Source organism: Bos grunniens, chromosome 3 (assembly GCF_055505025.1).
Source record: "Bos grunniens cultivar Pamir isolate PY7600 chromosome 3, Bosgru_T2T1.0, whole genome shotgun sequence".
Classification (NCBI taxonomy): domain Eukaryota; kingdom Metazoa; phylum Chordata; class Mammalia; order Artiodactyla; family Bovidae; genus Bos; species Bos grunniens.
The window spans coordinates 64,199,971-64,218,566 of record NC_141167.1 but is presented as its reverse complement, the minus strand read 5'-3'; the positions used below and the strand labels follow the sequence as shown (position 1 = coordinate 64,218,566).

At 34.4% G+C, this 18,596-nt stretch overlaps 1 protein-coding gene across 5 annotated transcripts in view; it reads right to left on the bottom strand.

Annotated features, from left to right (window-relative positions):
* SH3GLB1 (SH3 domain containing GRB2 like, endophilin B1) overlaps positions 1-18,596 on the bottom strand; it is a 44,461-nt gene that overhangs the window by 18,046 nt on the left and 7,819 nt on the right. Inside the window, exons 2-7 of one of the 5 annotated variants that reach the window (XM_086390956.1) lie at positions 14,316-14,457; positions 11,136-11,264; positions 8,363-8,496; positions 6,789-6,881; positions 2,700-2,786; positions 849-872 (exon numbers count right to left, since the gene is read on the bottom strand). In XM_086390956.1, coding sequence (XP_086247082.1) covers positions 849-872; positions 2,700-2,786; positions 6,789-6,881; positions 8,363-8,496; positions 11,136-11,264; positions 14,316-14,457 — 609 coding nt within the window. The remainder of the gene's footprint in view (positions 1-848; positions 873-2,699; positions 2,787-6,788; positions 6,882-8,362; positions 8,497-11,135; positions 11,265-14,315; positions 14,458-18,596) is intronic. The other 4 variants (XM_086390957.1, XM_086390959.1, XM_086390958.1 and 1 more) reach the window with 4 other exon arrangements.

Genomic DNA, 18,596 nt, shown 5'->3' with positions numbered 1-18,596 from the left:
GGACTGTCCTCATCTCAAGGTCAGATTCTAAACATGAGAAGTAAATGAAAAATGCTTCTGAAGACCTCAATAGCACCTGAAATAAATCTGCACGAGTCATAATTTTATTCCTTAAACTAGCTTATTTGCTTTCCTAACCAAGAGATTAGAAATGGTAGCAGAAGTAGAGAGATGGGCAGTAATGGTAATATGGACAGTATGACAGTGTCACACTGTCTGACACTGAGGGACAGACAGTGTCACTTTTAAAAGTGACAGTATGACAATGAGGGAGGAGACAACATACTTCAAAAACAAAGAATCCAATTGTTGCACAGTACATAAAGCATGTTCATAATAATAAGCCTAACTGTAAGCAAAGTTAAATATATTTTAACCTGTATTTAATTTTTTATGAATATTTTCAACTAGAATGACAGAAAAATTAGCTTTGGAGCTGGAGAAAACAAGCTTCAGTTACCTTGAAAATTCATTTGTTTGACATGATATATTCACTTCTCTGGAGATACATAGTGTTAACTATAATTCACAAAATTATCATATGAATAAACCAAGTATTTACGAACTGTCTTCTGGCAAGGCACTGTAAGGACTACACTTAATATAACAGACTCCTCATATTTATCAGAGTGTGTATACAAACAACATCTCTGAAGCACTGTCATACTGCTCCGTGGAACTACTACTAGCCAAACAGATCTGAGCTTTCCATAATAATTTTCAGATTTTATAAGACAATACTAACAAAGACTGTGATTGGCCCCATAGTTGTTGCCCAATATAGATTTACTGAAAGAATGACATTTAAACTCTTGTTTCATAATTCTGTAGTTTAATAATTTACTTACTTTTGTCACTTCCTCTGCCCAAATCTAGCCAGCATTAAAAATTGAGAAAAATATAGAGCATGAAAGAAAGTTGGAATTTAACATTTTCTACAGCTTAGTATAGAAAAATGTAAATATTTTAATTCACGTGGCATACTTTTTCCAGAGTCACATTAACAGATTAAACAGTAATAGTTAAATCAATAAAGCTTAATATACTGTGAAAGTATGCCTTCTATGTTTAATAGTATTGATGTTTGAGTCTTATACTAATTCTAAATTAATAACAGGTTTCCAAAACTGGGAATATTTAATGCCTCTCAGTTCTAGTATTCTCATCAGTAAAATGAGACATTTAGAGTATGTGATTTCTAATTTCTCACTTAGGTTCAAAATTCTGCAATTTTAGGAAGTTAAAATAAAGCAAGGATAAATGGACACAAAATGTTGATAGAGCCATGAGGGGAGGCAAAATAAACTTGAGATATGATGAACTTAAAGTTACCAGAGTTAAACATATCTTATAAGTAGATGACACAAGTAGTAAAACAAATGCCTAATAAATGAAACAAAGTCTTGATAACTGTTCAGCAGGATTTAAAATGTTTAAAATGACTTATATACTAAAGTACCAATGAGTGAAACAGTCTCATACTTCTCATTTACCTACATATAAATAGGACAATGGAAATAAATGAATGCATTCTCTTGCTATCTAAGGAAAGCCCTAATTTAGCCAGGGCTTCAATAATTGGAGTAGTTTAAAAAACAAATGCATTTTACATATTCTGTATAATAATCTTTTCTATTACACGTTTTCCCCCCTCCTTTTAGTACAGTGCTAATGAAGTTAAAGTAGTCAACTGATTTAACAAATAAAAACTGCCAATTATTTACTACTTAACAGTGGATTCCATCTACTTCTATGGCAGTAATACACTCAGGAGTATTATGAGAAACACTGTACCTATAAATCTTTACTGGCTAACATTTATGAGTTTTGGGACAATGTTTAGATTTTACTAATTTCTATCTTGCTAAAAAATTAAATATGCTTAACATCTCAAAAATTTCCTCAAATCAAGCTCAATAAAATATACAGGATACTATAGAATAATTCTCATTACTAATTCAAAGCTATCACTATTCAGCAACTCTCCTAAGTGAATTAACACATGGCTCAGCAGTTAAGAATCTTCCTGCAATGCAGGATCTGCAGGAGACATGTGTTTGATCCCTGGGTCAGAAAGATCCCCTGGAGGAGGAAATGGCAACCCACCACTCCAGTGCTCTTGCCTGGAGAATCCCATGGACAGCAGGCTACAGTCCATGGTGTCACAGAGAGTTAAGACACAACTGAAGTGACTGAGCTTGCTTGCACAGTCCTCAACACTACAGAAATACATAAACTACTAGGGTTTGTTTTGGCCTGGAATTACAAAGAAGAAATTAATTCTGTGTTGAGTTTGGGTGAAAATTAAACACTGAAGGTACTGTGAAGCAAAGTAAATTTGTATACCTTATACTTTTCTCTAAGTCAAGTAAATTTTGTTAATTTTCTTTGTCAATTAATATCTTTGAATATCTATGTCAGTCAACATAAAAAATGAACATCTTTTATTGTGTATAAAAGGCAATATATATTTATATATAAATTCAGACTCTAGAATCTGAATTGGGTGTAGCTGAATTTGTCAACTAGAACACATAATTTCTGTTCTTCAAGTTCCAGTATTACTTCAGCTAGCATTCTCTGTATTTTTTGTTAGACTAATGAATGCACAGCTTCAACTACTTTAGACTTTTACATGTAGATAATAGCAAGAGAAGGCACTTTATTCAAGATGTAGAAAACACAGTAGGCCAACAAACCTTCAGCCATTTTACATGCAGGAGGTTGAGCATGTAAGAGAAATTTACCATAATGTTATCTCCTTCAAGGCGTGCTGAGTTTAGTTGCTTAAGTGCATAGGTAAGAGACAAAGAACACATTACACCAGTGAACAAAGTGAAACAAGTTACTTCTGCACAACACACAAACAAGTATTAAGAGCTGATAAGATGGTCTTCTACTTAAAAAAAAATCCAACTAAGTAAATTTTGTTTTCTTTGTCAATTAATATCTTTTAATATCTATGTCAATTAACATAAAATTAACATCTTTTATTGTGTAATAAAAGGCACTATATATTTATGTATAAATTCAGACTCTAAAATCTGAATTTGGTATAGCTGGATTTGGCAATTAGAACACATACTTTCATGTTATGATACTTATTCAATTTTTTTCAAAAGATTCAAGTCTTCAAAGATAAAAAAAACATGGCTGATGCTTGATTTTAAATTGGAATTATTTGGGGAAGATGCATTACTTTAAAAACTGCCACAATCACCTAAAGTTTTATCAAATTTTCACCTATGAAAGTCCTTCTGTCTGCCCACAATTTCCCTATTCAAAGATCATTCCTATTTTATTAGTGTATGATGCCTTCAACCACGTTCTCTTTCAATCAGCCTCAGCCAGGTCTTGGCATACCCTGAAGAAATACGAAAGGCAAGTCAATCCTTGTATTTTTAAAACTTTAAACTCTAATATGTGTACATTAAAATTAAGATTATATGATGGTTCTATAAATTCACTTGGTTTTTAGATTAAAGGCACAGACTTCTGTAGAAATTGTGGAATTCATGCTTTTCAACTGTGGTGTTGGAGAAGACTCTTGAGAGTCCTTAGACTTCAAGGAGATCAAACCAGTCAATCTTAGCTAAAGGAATCAGCCCTGAATGTTCATGGGAAGGACTGATGCTGAAGCTGAAGCTCCACTACTTTAGTCACCTGATGTGAAGAACTGACTCATTGGAAAAGACCCTGATGCTAGGAAAGATTGAAGGAGGGAGGAGAAGGGGACGACAGAGGATAAGATGGTTGGATGGCATCACCGACTTGATGGTCATGAGTTTGAGCAAGCTCCGGGAGTTGGTGATGGACAGGGAAGCCTGGTGTGCTGCAGTCCATGGGGTTGCAAAGAGTTGGACACGACTAAGCGAATGAAGTGAACTGGACTGCTGTGGAAATGGTTAGATGGACAGAGGGACATATTTGCTATATTATGTTAGTGATAATGTATTTTCCATCATGTTTGGATACCCGAAAGTAGCAGACAGACGTCTAAACCTCTCAATATCAGAGGGCTTTGAAACCAGATGATTTTTTTCTATTAACGATACTCTAAAATGATTTTTTAAAAAGCTTATACAGACTAAGATTAGGTTAATAATGTCAGTGCCTTATAACTTAGATGCAGAAGTTATTTGTTTTTGCTCCTCTTTATACTATTTTCAAAGCTGTACTTGTTTTCACTGTAAAATATTCAGGGAGGTTTTCTCTTTTCTGCTCATTGGTGTATTTTTGAGAAATGTCTTTGATATTGCTTTACCATTCTTCAACATATTAACTAATAAAATAGGTTAGTAAGGTCACAATATTGAATACAGGTGTAAATATTTTACTGATAAGGCTAAATCACCAAAAAATTCAATCTACTATGCTAGATTGTAAAACTGAGGGCAGCAGAGATTTTGCACCGTTTATATACTAACTCCTTCTCAGCAAAGCAACTTGCACAAAATTAGCATTAAGTAAATCTAGAATTTAAAAATAGGTCACAAGGAACTGGGAAACAAATTTTTTAAATAGTGCTGATATTCACAGGTCTCAAACCTTACTTACAGAGAAACTGGTCACAAAACAATCTAAGGAAATTTATACAAGGAAGTAAAATCAAAGAAAGTCTGAGGTTAGAGTAACTGCCCCAGCCACCAACTAGGAAGCATGAAATGTGTCAAAGAAGGAAAAGAAAAAAAAAAAAAGGCAAAACAAACTCCTAGTGGTTTCATTTTTTTCTCTATTCTTCAAGTAAAGGGAAGAGAAATACAGGGAAAGGAAAAAAATATATCACAAAATACAGGCATGCCTCAAGGCTTTATGTGATAACAAACTAAGAGGACTTTTCCTTTCCAAAGTATTTCAGACTTACTGCTAATAAAGTTTGAAGAAAAGCAAGTTGGTTATCTAGAGGGAAAGAATACAACTAAAATCAGGAAATGGGAATTTTTGTCTAGACTAATATTTTTAATATTTAGCTACAGTTAAATTTTGTTTCATGCATTATATAAATTCTAGAAAAGCTGTGTACAAATGAAATTGTTGAAAAAGTCATTTGTATAATCTTATTTTTAAATTTAAATTCTCCGAAAAAATTTTTTTCTCAACAATACAATGCAGAGAGATATTATCAACATCTTTTCTGGATATATCAAAAGGAAATATAAATTTTAATAACAGTGGTAAAATAATTTAGAGTAATCATAGGACCTTGTGTACTGTTGAAACAATGATTTTCTGGAACTTTTCCAAGTGAAAAATAGACTACTGTTATCTTGTAATGGTGCTTGTTAAAGAAAGTTTTGTGCTGACATTTGACAATAGTTTTTCCATCATCACTAGGCACATAAAGGCATTTCAAATAAAGATATTCTGTTCAAACATTTAAATCCAAAAAATCCTTATTTAACGTTTTTTCTGATTATGAAATTAGTATCTTAAAAACCAATTCATATTTTACTAAGTTTATTATTAGCAACTTTAGAGATTAATATCCTATTTTAGAGTCTCTTGCCATCTCTGGTATTTAAAATTCTGATCTACAAAAAGCTTGTTCAGGGAAGTTAGGCTATTCTTTATGATGAGGTCCTGTAATTCTGAGGTGAACTAGCCAGTGATTTTGAAATTAACGTCTTGTCAAAGATAATTCTCCAGCAGTAGCTAATTAAGAATCTTTAAAGGGCAACTGTCTAGAAGAAAATAATTTATTCTGCTCATACAAACTGCTGGGGTAAATCTCATAAGACATCATTCTCCAACACCAAGTCACTAGTTTTAAATTTCACTCTAAACCAAGTTTTTTCCACAATAAGAGAGCCACAACAGACTTCCACCAGCACCTTGGTAATATGCTCCTAAGGCAGTGACTCTTGATGACAGTAGTGGTAGTGAGTTGGGAACAGAAGGCGGTGGGAATGTCACGTCTCTTAACAAAACATATCCCTTTGCTTGTTAAGAATGAACTTGTTAGCTTCATCTAATAAATTCAAACTTGTTTATACTGTGCTCTAATTCAAGTCTGATTAATCTCTCTGAACTTTGGAAGAGACTTAAGCTATATTAAATTAGAGGCTTTATAAATAAAATCTTTAAAGAAAGTTTTACATATATATCTACTTATATATCTTCACATATATATATAAAATCACCGAACTACTTTATTTATCATATATCCATTCAGTCCTAAAAGACCACTCAGAAGTTGGTTTTATAAAAAATATACCAGAACTTATTTATCTAAATGGGATTCCTCTCCTTCAAATCAGCCACCTGGGAGTCCATGCTGCCACCGTCTGAATGTTTTTGGAACTATTCTTGGTGACAATTCCTTTAGTCAGTTTGAATCACATGTGGAAAGGCAGTCATATCTAATTTTTAAGGTACACATAAGCATTCGCAAACTTGACTCATTCTCATCTTAATTACTATCTATTTTTCTCTTTCAAATATAATAAATCTCCAAAAGACTTATTTTCCATTACCATTGAGGTTATCTGCAAAATATGACACAGCTTTTTAGAAGCTCTTATAATTTTTATTTTTTTTTAGCAATAAGTGGATTGCTAAAGTAAGAATACTGACATCTCTTAATATGATTATTGTCACTGATTTAATGTATTAAGTCCTGAAAAGTCCTGAAAAGTTTAAAAAATACAAAAATAATATCCTAAAGTCCTATTCTAGTCTTAATGATAGACTGTAACTTGCATAATATATAAGTGAAATCTTCTACAAGACTTAAAAGTTATTAACCTAAAATATTTTTTTATTTAAAAACAAAACAAAACAGTACTTACTGATGCTCTAGTTTCCGCAGCTTTTGCTTTTTTTAGTCTTGTTTTTGCAGCATCCAAATCCAGTCTCTTATTTTGTAATAGTTTCCTCTCTTTCTATAAATATAGGAAAGAAAATAAAGCCTAATGCTGTTAAAAATCCACTAAGAGCACACACATTTAAAGTACTATTCTCCCATTAAACAATCATCTGATGAACAAACATCTATGATTACAAAATTAGCCATTAAGTGACCTTTCAGGTGTCAGACTCCATTTTCTCACTATCTGCAATTTAAAAACGATAGAGACATTCTAGATCTGGGAAAGATGGCAGGTGATGGTAGAAACAAAGGAATATTAGTTTTAATATTCTGTGATTTTGCTCTTTGTTGAGGAATGCTTGGCAATATCTTCCTGGTTGTCATAATTTGGGGATGGATGTTACTGGCATCCACTGGGTAGAAGCCAGAGACGCAGCTACATATCTTACAACGTAGTACAGTTCTTACAACAAAGAATTACTCGAACTAAAATGTTAGTAGTGCTCAGCTTGAGAAACTGTTTCAGCCTGTTACAGATAATCTAGGAAGTACCTAAGGTGAAGAAGGTAGAGGCCCTAGGGCAAGGCTCCTTGCAACCCCGTGCTGCAGCACCACAAGCAACCCTGCTACTCCGAAAACAGAATTTCACATTTATTTAGAATGAATCATGAATAAATGTTAGTATGGTATCTTAGAATTCCTCAGGGGAATGTTAAGCTTCTTCATAATATACTAGTTTATAAGATTTTACTGTTTGCTTTGTTAATTCTTAGATTCCACATATCAAATTTCATCCTGTTGACAATATAATACCTTTTCAATCATATTTCATCTTTATGATTTTTCCTTTGTTTCAGGCCAAACACTTTTTATACACAGATTCAATGTAAACATACTAAGTTTCTATAATAAGAAATATGAAAATTAAGTTTGAAGGAGTATTTACAATAAAAATCTTGGGAAAAAATATTCACCTAGGACACTACTCTCCATCATTTAAAACACAACTTAAACTAAAAAAATAATAGACTAATAGATTAGGTTTGGGAAGTGATTTTTTTTTTTTCTTATATTTAAGAAATAAAACACACCTGTGTTAAAAGAAGATGGTAGACTTCTACGGATACAAAAAGACAGGAAGTCTAATAGCCAGAAATATAGCTTCTAGTCATTATGATTCTGGCTCCCAGTTTAAATGTATGGCTATACTATGACAATAATTTGTGCCACATTTTAATAATCATTACAGGAATTTGTTTATAGATTTCAGGGCTGATAATGAACAAAAATGGATGTAAAGACATCTCAATAACACTACAGGGACATAGAAGTGGAGTCTGTATCATTAATAATCCTCTATTTTGGTTAGTTTTATATTCTGTTGCATTATACATCTTGCTAGATTGTTTAGTTCTTCTGATTATTTAATTCTTCTAATCTGCTATATCTACAAAGTCATTAAGAGTGCAACTGCTCATTAAAAACTACAAGTTTTTAACCTGTAAGTATATACCTAAATTGTTTTACTAAAAAAATGAACATTTTCCAACTCACAGCAATTGTTTTGTAATCGCCTTCTATAAAGTTTCTTAACGGAGTGAGAAAATTTAAGGCTGAAGTTTGAATCAGCTCTCTGTCTGCTGTTCCAATTCGTTTTTGTGTTTCTCCACATTTAATAAGGGCGTTACCTGCAAAGGAAAAAAAGTTTTTTGTTTTTTTTTAAAAACACTGTCTGGTAATGTCAGAAAATCATGTTAAGATAAATTAGCTATTTGATCTGCCTTAAAGTTAGTTGTTACTTGTTTACTCAAGTAAAAATCAAATAAAATTAATTGTAGGTAAGATAGTTTTGGGCTTCCCAGGTGATGCAGTGGTAAAGCATCCACCTGCCAGTACAGGGGATGTAAGAGATGCGTGTTCAAACTCTGGGTCAGGAAGATCCACTGGAGTAGGAAATGGCAACCTGCTCCATGATTCTTGCCTGGAAAATTCCATGGACAGAAGGAGTCTGGTGGGCTACAGTTCATGGGGTCACAAAGAGTCAGACATGACTGAGCGACTGAACACACACACACATAAAAGATAGTTTTATTTTGAAAGTAAATTTAAGATTATAAATATGTAAGTGAAAATGACAAAGATAAATTCTTTATCATATCATAGTTAATTGTACTAACTCTACCAACGGGACAAAAGAGGACAGATACACTTAAAAATATTTATAGTCAAAGCTCAAATAGTACAGATATGCTTATAAAAGTATAATTCTTAAAATATGTTAATAAGTAGACCAGGTAAAAATTCTTCTGTTCCTGTATTTATGTACTTATTTCAAGTGTCTATAAATAATAGTATACATTTGTATCTTAAGTTAAAAAAAAAAAATCTGTTCAGCAGCACACACCACCTAGTATTTAAATAGGACAAATTCAGTGGAAAATAGAGAAAAAGAGAACCTCAAGATAGGTTCTAATGGAAGTAGGACTAATCTACCTCTAATAAGCTTTAGTTCTGTGGATCTTAATTCCTTTATGTTCGGATGACATTAGATCTAATTTGTAAGGAAGGTAATAATATAACTTGTAGTTAAGAGCTCAATTTCTGGATATAGATCTACATTTGAATTACTAGCTCTGTGTGATCATAGATGAACTATGTAACCTGTCTAAGATTCAGTTTCCTTGTTCTTACACAGAGATAACAAAATTTACAAGTAGGATTTAAGTGAGGATTTACTAAAATAATATTTATACAGTGCTTAGCCCAATTCCTGGAGTATTCAATTGCTGCTGCTGCTGCTGCTAAGTTGCTTCAGTCGTGTCCAACTCTGTGCGACTCCATAGACAGCAGCCAACCAGGCTCCCCCGTCCTTGGGATTCTCCAGGCAAGAACACTGGAATGGGTTGCCATTTCCTTCTCCAATGCATGAAAGTGAAAAGTGAAAGTTAAGTCGCTCAGTCGTGTCTGACTCTTCGAGACCCCATGGACTGCAGCCTACCAGGCTCCTCGGCCCATGGGATTTTCCAGGCAAGAGTACTGGAGTGGGGTGCCATTGCCTTCTCTGTTTCAATTGCTAGCTATTATTAATTACTAATAGATTCACAAAGCCCAATTCCAATAATCAGGGTACATTCAGTGGAATTATTAGAGGTATAAACAGGTTAAGCAGGTTAAAAAAGAAAAAAATTTAGAAGGCTTTTGAATGTTTTTGCTCTACTAGACCTTCAGCTTGGTGAAGGAAACAGCTGGGTCATTCATGTACCTTTATGACCCCTGCACCTAACTGAGTTTGGCATAAGAAGGCAATTACAAATCTGATCAATATATAAAGTTTTCCTGAAATTTACAGTTAAAATTTAGAAGTAAAACTACAGAAATTTAAAGCATTTTCAGACTTCTGAAAGAACTGTATTTTGAAGAACACAGTGTAAAAAAGTTTCAAAGTTGTATATCTACAAGCTAGTTAATGGATTACCAGCATTCATTACTCAGGTCCTTCTGACATAAGGACTACTGAAACTAAGTTCATTTAGTCTCAGAATTTATGTGCTATTATAAATCAGGTGGCTTTCCCAGGAGGTGCTAGTGGTAAAGAACCTGCCTGCCAATGCAGGAGACGTGAGACAGGTTCTATTCCTGAGTCAGGAAGATCCCCTGGAGGAGAGCTTGGCGGCCCACTGGGGTATTCTCATCTGGAGAATTCTATGGACAGAGGAGTCTGGTGGGCTACGGTCTATAGGGTCGCACAGAGTCAGATACGACTGAAGTGACTCAGCACACATGCATGCATAAATCAGGACTATGTATGTAGAAAATCACTTAATTTACCTATCGTTTCACAATCCAAATAAAGACCAATTTCTCGCAGAAGTCTTAACAAGCATTCAGATATAACCACTGTTAACATTTTTGTGGTATTGACATTACTTGTGTAATACAAGCACTAGTTCAAACACTTAGTTTGTGCCATGCACATTATAGAAATAAGTTCTCAGGAAAGCTTTAAAAAGAAAAATCAACTCGAGGAGACACAAACAGAAACTGCAATATATCTCAAGAAGTATAACAAAGGAGTTGTAAGATTCAATGGGAATACCTATTTAGACCTAAAAAGATAATGTGAATTCTCAGAATATATGCTTAAATATATTAAGTCATACTGTATATATTTGGTGGTTATGTTTATCACTTCATCTAAAATTTTAACACAAAATATTTGAAGTTAAAACTGATTCTACTAATACTAGGTAAATGTTAATGATGTCTCTAAGTAAGTAAAGATCTAAAAGTAAAGATATCTCTTAGCAGACATTTGCCTTTCACTTACCATATGCTGTTCCAGGGCCAAACTCAGTCCCTGCATCAATCATATATTGTCCCAAAAGTTCTGGGTTGTTTATACGACTTGGAGCTTTTCTATCCAGTTTCTCATAAACAAATTCTTCTATCCTGGCATCTAGAAAAAAAGTTTAAATTACCAATGATTTCAAAAAGCTATTTGAAAGACTCTTGTTCCCCTGCTAGCCATTTATCACTTTGTAAAATAAATAAGAAATTAGTATGCTTTCAAGTACGTATCTTAATATATACTTTTTCATTTGCGTTTTAGAATATTATATAACTCTAAGAAACTTACATTTTAAAAATATGATAAAATATCTTGGCACAAAAACATTTTAAAATGAAGTGCATTTCCCTGGTAGCTCAGACAGTAAAGAATCTGCTTACAATGCAGTAAACCTGGGTTCAATTCCTAGGTCAGGAAGATCCCCTGGAGAAGGAAATGGCAACCCACTCCAGTACTCTTGCCTGGGCAATCCCATGGATAGAGAAGCCTGGCGGGCTATAATCCACAGGGTTGCAGAGAGTCAAACATGACTGAGTGACTAACACTTTCATTTTTCAAGAGTATTATAAATATTTTAAGGGATTTTAAGTTTCAGAAAGGGCTGGTACTCACTTCATATCTAGTGAAGCTGCCTTAGACCCATTCATATAGTGTCTAACTTTTACTTTTTGAATATGTGTTTACAATTTTAAAATCAGGGATTTCCAGCTATAAAAATATGGATATAAGGTCCCTAGAGAAATTGAAGAGTTGTATACTTCTGCCACTGTTACTGTGCTTTAGTTTGCTTATATGCTCAATTTCCCTCTTAGAGGTTAAATATTGGGAGTTTAAGGAGTGGAATAGTCCAGACTTAGAATAGTCTACAGAGATCAGCAATATGATTTTTTGGCTTAATTTTATTTAATTATGTTTAAAGTATATAAATATCTGAGCATGTATTCATTCAAAAGATTTTATCATTAAAAATAAGTTTAAAACACAAAAGGTTAAGAGCAGTAATAGGAGTTATCATAAATGAAAAGAAAAAAAAATCATTAAAATCTGAGTAAACTCTTGGTTATCATATTTAAGAAATTCACATTTACATTGCTACCACAGTGAGATATTTCAGAGACAAATAAGAAAGTAAAAGTTTCCAGAAAAAAATGCTTAAATATAAATTAAAATTATGATCCCAAAAGAAGTTACATAGGTTCCTTCTAAGCACCTCACATAATTCCTCCACAAGTTTCACACAGTGCACTGAAAATTTCAAAAATAAGTTGAACCAGTAACAGAAATACTTCAGAAATTGGCAAAAGTGTTCATTTTAATAAACAAAATATGCTGTTGGAACAATACTTGGATTTGTGGTAGACTCTGGTGCAGCATCAGAAGAGTTTTTAAGTAAGAATTTAAAAACCTTTAAATTAGTTAAAACCAAAATGAGTCAGTTGAAAACAAAACCCCTTAGAAAATGTTAACGAAATCTGAGAATTTCCTTTTCTGACTGTGAGAGTGATTCATATCTTTGCCACCTGTTTACCCACTTGGTCAAAAGTTTAAAGCCAAATCCCATGTTGATTTCATTCAGTTTAAAAAAAAAAAAACTGGTGTATTTTAAATAAACATTTCATTTAGGGTATCAAAAAGTCCTAATAAAATCTTAACAAGAAATGCAGGCAATTCCACTATAATGCAATGTACGCTTCTGAAAAATCCTAGGTTCTGGAAAATCATACACTAAAAATAACAGGGCTTACAAAAAAAAGATTCAGTCTAACCACTGAAAATCTGTGTAACTTTATAATGAGAGCACAAAATAAAACACAAAAACAACTGTTACTAAACACTGAAATAAAATTATGTGAGCTACAGTAATTCTTTCTACTGACATCCTTTCCAACACTGTTGGTGACATTATTTGCCAACCACAAAAACATGCTGTAGGATAGACTATGTATTGGAGGAACTATGGCTAGAGCAAAAAACAAGAGGAAAAACGTCTACTGCTTTCGTTTTTTTTCTAGGTGCCATGGAGCCTGGTGGGCTGCCGTCTATGGGGTCGCACAGAGTTGGACACGACTGACGCAACTTAGCAGTAGCAGCCTTAAATGAGGAAGATATAATAACACACAGTGTCTAAAGACAATAGGCCTCAAAGAGTAAAAGGACTACTTTAAAGTCACCACAATTTAATTAAAATGGCACAGTATTAATATTTAGTATAGTGCTTGGGCTTCCCCAGTGGCTCCGCATTATAGAATCCACCTGCAATGCAGGAGATGTGAGTTCATTCCCTGGGTCTGGAATATGCCCTGGAGAGGGAGATGGCAATCCACTCCAGTATACTTGCAGGGAAATTCCATGGATAGAGGAGCCTAGTGGGCAGTCCATGGAGTCGCAAAGAGTCTGAGCAATATAGTGCTTGAGGTTTATATAACAGCAGAAAGTTTAAAGCTTGGAGGTAGTATCTGAAAGAAAGTTTATGGCATTTCACGACATGGTCACAATAACACTGGGGAAAGGGAAAAGGAAGGCAGGAACTGTTGCTGTTGATTTTGTCCTTTAGTTTTGATCTGTAAAGCTCCCCGTCAATATACCTGGTTCTAGTTCAAGTTCTACTTTTAATTAGTTATGCTACATTGAACAAAATGCTAACTTGTGAGTTTCAACTAAAACAATCATTGTGCACCTTATTTGCCAGGTTATTGAGTTAGGTGATCTGAAAAGTCTTATGGAGATGTCTGAAAATCAAATGGAGTAACTTGTGTAAAAACATAAAACTTAAACATTAATAGTTGGTAACTGCTTAAGTTTCTATGTAATTTTCCCTTAATTATATAGGGGTAGTTCTCCCCTGGATGAGGAAGGAGGATTATCTCACAGGCTTTCATAACTCTTAAAATTCCAAAGCTGCTGCCTGGAATTTCAATAGGATTCTCCAAAGGCCTTAAAAACGTTATCTCTCAATTTCTTAGAGGATACCCAATGAAGTGTTTATCACCCTCTTTACCAAAAACACACATACAAAATAACATAGACCTCAAAGCCATAACTGGAAAATGTTTCCCAATAGCCATTAAAACTTCTTAAAAAACACATTAAAAAACCTATTAACAGTATCTTTTAATAAGATTAGTCAATAATGTAGACAAAAGGTAAAAAGTTTCTTACTTGGATTTGGCTGCAATAACACTTCAGTTTGTTTCATTATTTTTTCTGTCCATATTTTGGTACATTCAGCTTTGCTAAGGAGGTTCTCTAAGTGAGCATCCAATTCTGTCTTCTCTGCCTGGCCAAGCTTTTCTTCTGTGAACTGTTATTGATTGTATAATAAAAAAAATTAAATATACCCCAAATACACTTTAGGAATCTATATCAGTAATTAAAAATAAAACTCAAATCCAAACAATCCTGGACATACAAATAATTGTTCTTAAACTGTTGCATATGAAGGCTGTTTTTTGCCCCTCTGGTAATATATCCATACCTCTTAGGATATGATAACCCTAAGGCACTTAGGATAAATCATATCTCATAGTTAATACATATCCTCAGTTCTGCTAAAATGTATGGTGTGAATGATAGAAAATTTGCCATACTATTTTGTATATAAATAAAGAATATAAATATTTTTTACATATAAAGGTAGGATAACCAATCATAACGAGTAAACATTTTTGAGCCAGCTGGATCTGAATTCAAATCCTGCTGCTACTGCTGCTGCTAAGTCACTTCAGTCGTGTCCGACTCTGTGCTACCCCACAGACAGCAGCCCACCACGCTCCGCCATCCCTGGGATTCTCCAGGCAAGAACACTGGAGTGGGTTGCCATTTCCTTCTCCAATGCATGAAAGTGAAAAATGAAAGTGAAGTTGCTCAGTCGTGTCCGACTCTTCGTGACCCCATGGACTGCAGCCTACTAGGCTCCTCCGTCCATGGGATTTTCCAGGCAAGAGTGCTGGAGTGGGGTGCCATCAAATCCTGACTGTACTGCTAACTATGTGACTCAAGCAAGCTTTTGAATATTTTTTTCCTCAGGTATCTTTCATTGTAAAAGAGGCACAATACATATCTTAAAGTGCTTTAAGAATTTAAGTAAGGGTATGTACGTACATCACTTTGTTCAGTGCCTGGTAATTATTATTTTGAATTTAAAAAGGGCTATTATTACACCACCCTTATGGCAGAAAGTGAAGAGGAACTCAAAAGCCTCTTGATGAAAGTGAAAGTGGAGAGTGAAAAAGTTGGCTTAAAGCTCAACATTCAGAAAACAAAGATCATGGCAGCTGGTCCCATCACTTCATGGGAAATAGATAGGGAAACAGTGGAAACAGTGTCAGACTTTGTTTTTCTGGGCTCCAAAACCACTGCAGATGGTGACTGCAGCCATGAAATTAAAAGACACTTACTCCTTGGAAGAAAAGTTATGACCAACCTAGATAGCATATTCAAAAGCAGAGACATTACTTTGCCAACAAAGGTTTGTCTAGTCAAGGCTATGGTTTTTCCTGTGGTCACGTATGGATGTGAGAGTTGGACTGTGAAGAAAGCTGAGCGCTGAAGAATTGATGCTTTTGAACTGTGGTGTTGGAGAAGACTCTTGAGAGTGCCTTGGACTGCAAGGAGATCCAACCAGTCCATTCTGAAGGAGAACAGCCCTGGGATTTCTTTGGAAGGAATGATGCTAAAGCTGAAACTCCAGTACTTTGGCCACCTCATGCGAAGAGTTGACTCATTGGAAAAGACTCTGATTCTGGGAGGGATTGGGGCAGGAGGAGAAGGGGAAGACAGAGGATGAGATGGCTGGATGGCATCACTGACTCGATGGACGTGAGTCTCAGTGAACTCTGGGAGTTAGTGATGGACAGGGAGGCCTGGCGTGCTGCGATTCATGGGGTCACAAAGAGTTGGACACGACTGATCGGATCTGATTATGTTTAATGTGGCTTTGTATCATTGGTATTTTAACCACATCTAGTTAGACAGGCTTCTACGGGATGTTCTGAGAAACTATCATTTAACTTGTTTCCGTAAGATGTGTTCCAGCAATTGATTTATGGATTAACATTTGGAACATCCTGCATTGCAGGTGGATTCTTTACCAACTGAGCTATCAGGGAAGCCCAATTCATACTACAGAGGCATCTTTTTAAAGATCATAAAATGTAGTTAAATAGACTCAATGTATCAATTTTTATTATCTTGAGTATATTTGTTTCTGAGGAAAGGCAGCAATGCCCATATAATAACAAAGAGGTAAAAAGTATTTCTGCGTAGATTTTATGGAGACTTCTGGACACTTTTAATTAAATACTAGAAGCAATGACTCAGGCTGTTTATCATGAATAGTTTTTCTCTAGAATATGTGGTTTTCCATCAAAACACAAGTATATCACTATCACTAATACTATACTCATTAGTCATGACTCTTCTCTGGTGGCTCAGACAGTAAAGAATGTGCCTGCAATGTGGGAGGTCTGGGCTGGATCCCTGGGTTGGGAAGATCCCCTGAAGGAGGGCATGGCAACCCACTCCAATATTCTTGCCTGGAGAATCCCCATGGACAGAGAAGCCTGGTGGGCTGCAGTCCATGGCGTTGCAGAGCTGGACCTGACTGAGCGACTAAGCACACAGCACACATTTCTGTATAACAAAATTTAATGTTCACTTTTTCCCCCTCTCATTTCTTAAAATATCTTCTGTAGTTCCATTTTTCTGAATTTTATTATCTGTTTCTTTCAGCATCCTTCTTGGTCTAATACAGATTTCAACTGATTATCAGTCAGCATTTTTAGCTCAAAGGTCCTTCAGAATGTTATTCTTAGACTTCTGGTACACCCTCACTAAAGGTCTTATTCAAGGCCTAGAAATAGCTGCAATAGCTTTTGTAAAACTTTAGGTCTTTAAAGACTGGCCTGTAGCCAACCCCTGGGTGGAACTGAGAACAGCAGGGCAGACCGTAATTCCAAAGCAATTGCCTAGGCTCCTACAGTTGCAGCGTACTGTAACTGAGGACAGTAGAAGCACTGGAAAAAATCAAAACCCTGACCCCAAGGTCAGCTAGGTAATGACGCAATCTAATTCTTAAGAGAGATGCTGGTGTTTTTTATAGATCCCTGAAGATTCTAAGCAACAGACCTATCAAAGGTATACATTAAAATTTTACATATTAGAAATCTGCCTCCCATGGTTAAATAGATTATTTCCCAGATGAAGCAACATCATTTATAAAGGATGATCTATCAGTAGAAAAAAATTCTCCACTTAGCTCCTTAGTAAGCAGGTATATCTAATATTGTATTTGTTCATTCCTTTCATTCTTCCAACAAATATTTATTAAACACCCAGGTATATGCTAGGCATTATTCTAAGCACATGGGTTTCAACAGCTAGAAAACAGACAAGCTTTGTCTCTAAGGAAACTTAAATATTAAAAGAGAAGAAAGACAACTAACAAGTACATACATAATTTGACAATAAGGATACGAAGATAAAAAGATGGCGGACAGAGGACCAACACAGGGGGTCCTATTGTTTCTTGATCCAGGGACTGAGTGAATTTATGGAACCCTTAAGTATGAGTGAGACAGTCTGATTATAGGAGGCCTGTTTAGAAAACAGTAGTTCTATGGGAAGGACCATGTATTTAACTACCAACAATAAATTCTGATGTTTACTTGCTTTTTTCTGAGAGTGAAAAACAGTTGCTCTGCATTTTGAATCAAGTACTCAAAAAAAAAAAAATCTTGTTACATAGGTAAGAATCATAAATTAAGTGAAGAAATTGAGAATGGTTTAAAGTTTTGCCCTAAAATGTCAGAGTTGGGATTTAATCTCATATCTGTTTGAATCATAGTCTTATTATACTATGAGCTACCCTCTCAGTAAAATACTTGATTTCAAGCAACTGATATTTTTCTATCACATTACCTAAACGTATTCTGTGCTTCCTTGTTTGTTTCTTTGTTCATAGCACTCTGGTGAGCTGTATCCTATAGCTTACCTCTCCTTCTTACATAATATTCAATAATAATCAAATTAAGGATTAGTTTAACTCTAGCTAAAAAATAAAATAAGGGGGAGGAAAAGGGACATAAGAGCATTGCTAATGCCATCACATATTTAAGTTGAAAAAATTTAAATTTTATTATTTAAATGTACAACTGTAAAAGACATATTTCCCTTAATTTTTACCATTGTGGGGACTTAAGGATTTTTTTTTCCATTGTTAATCACAAGGTATGACATTACAATAATAAAACAGTACAGTATTTAGTACATAAAATTTCCTCTAAAACATTTTAAAGAACAAACTATAGAAAATGATGAGTTACATCAACTAAATTAAGGAGAATTATTAATCCAAGATATTTATGGAGGATACATATATTTTTCTTCTACTGTATGTGAAATATATATTTAGCATATAACATGGTTCTTGCCCTGAAGGAT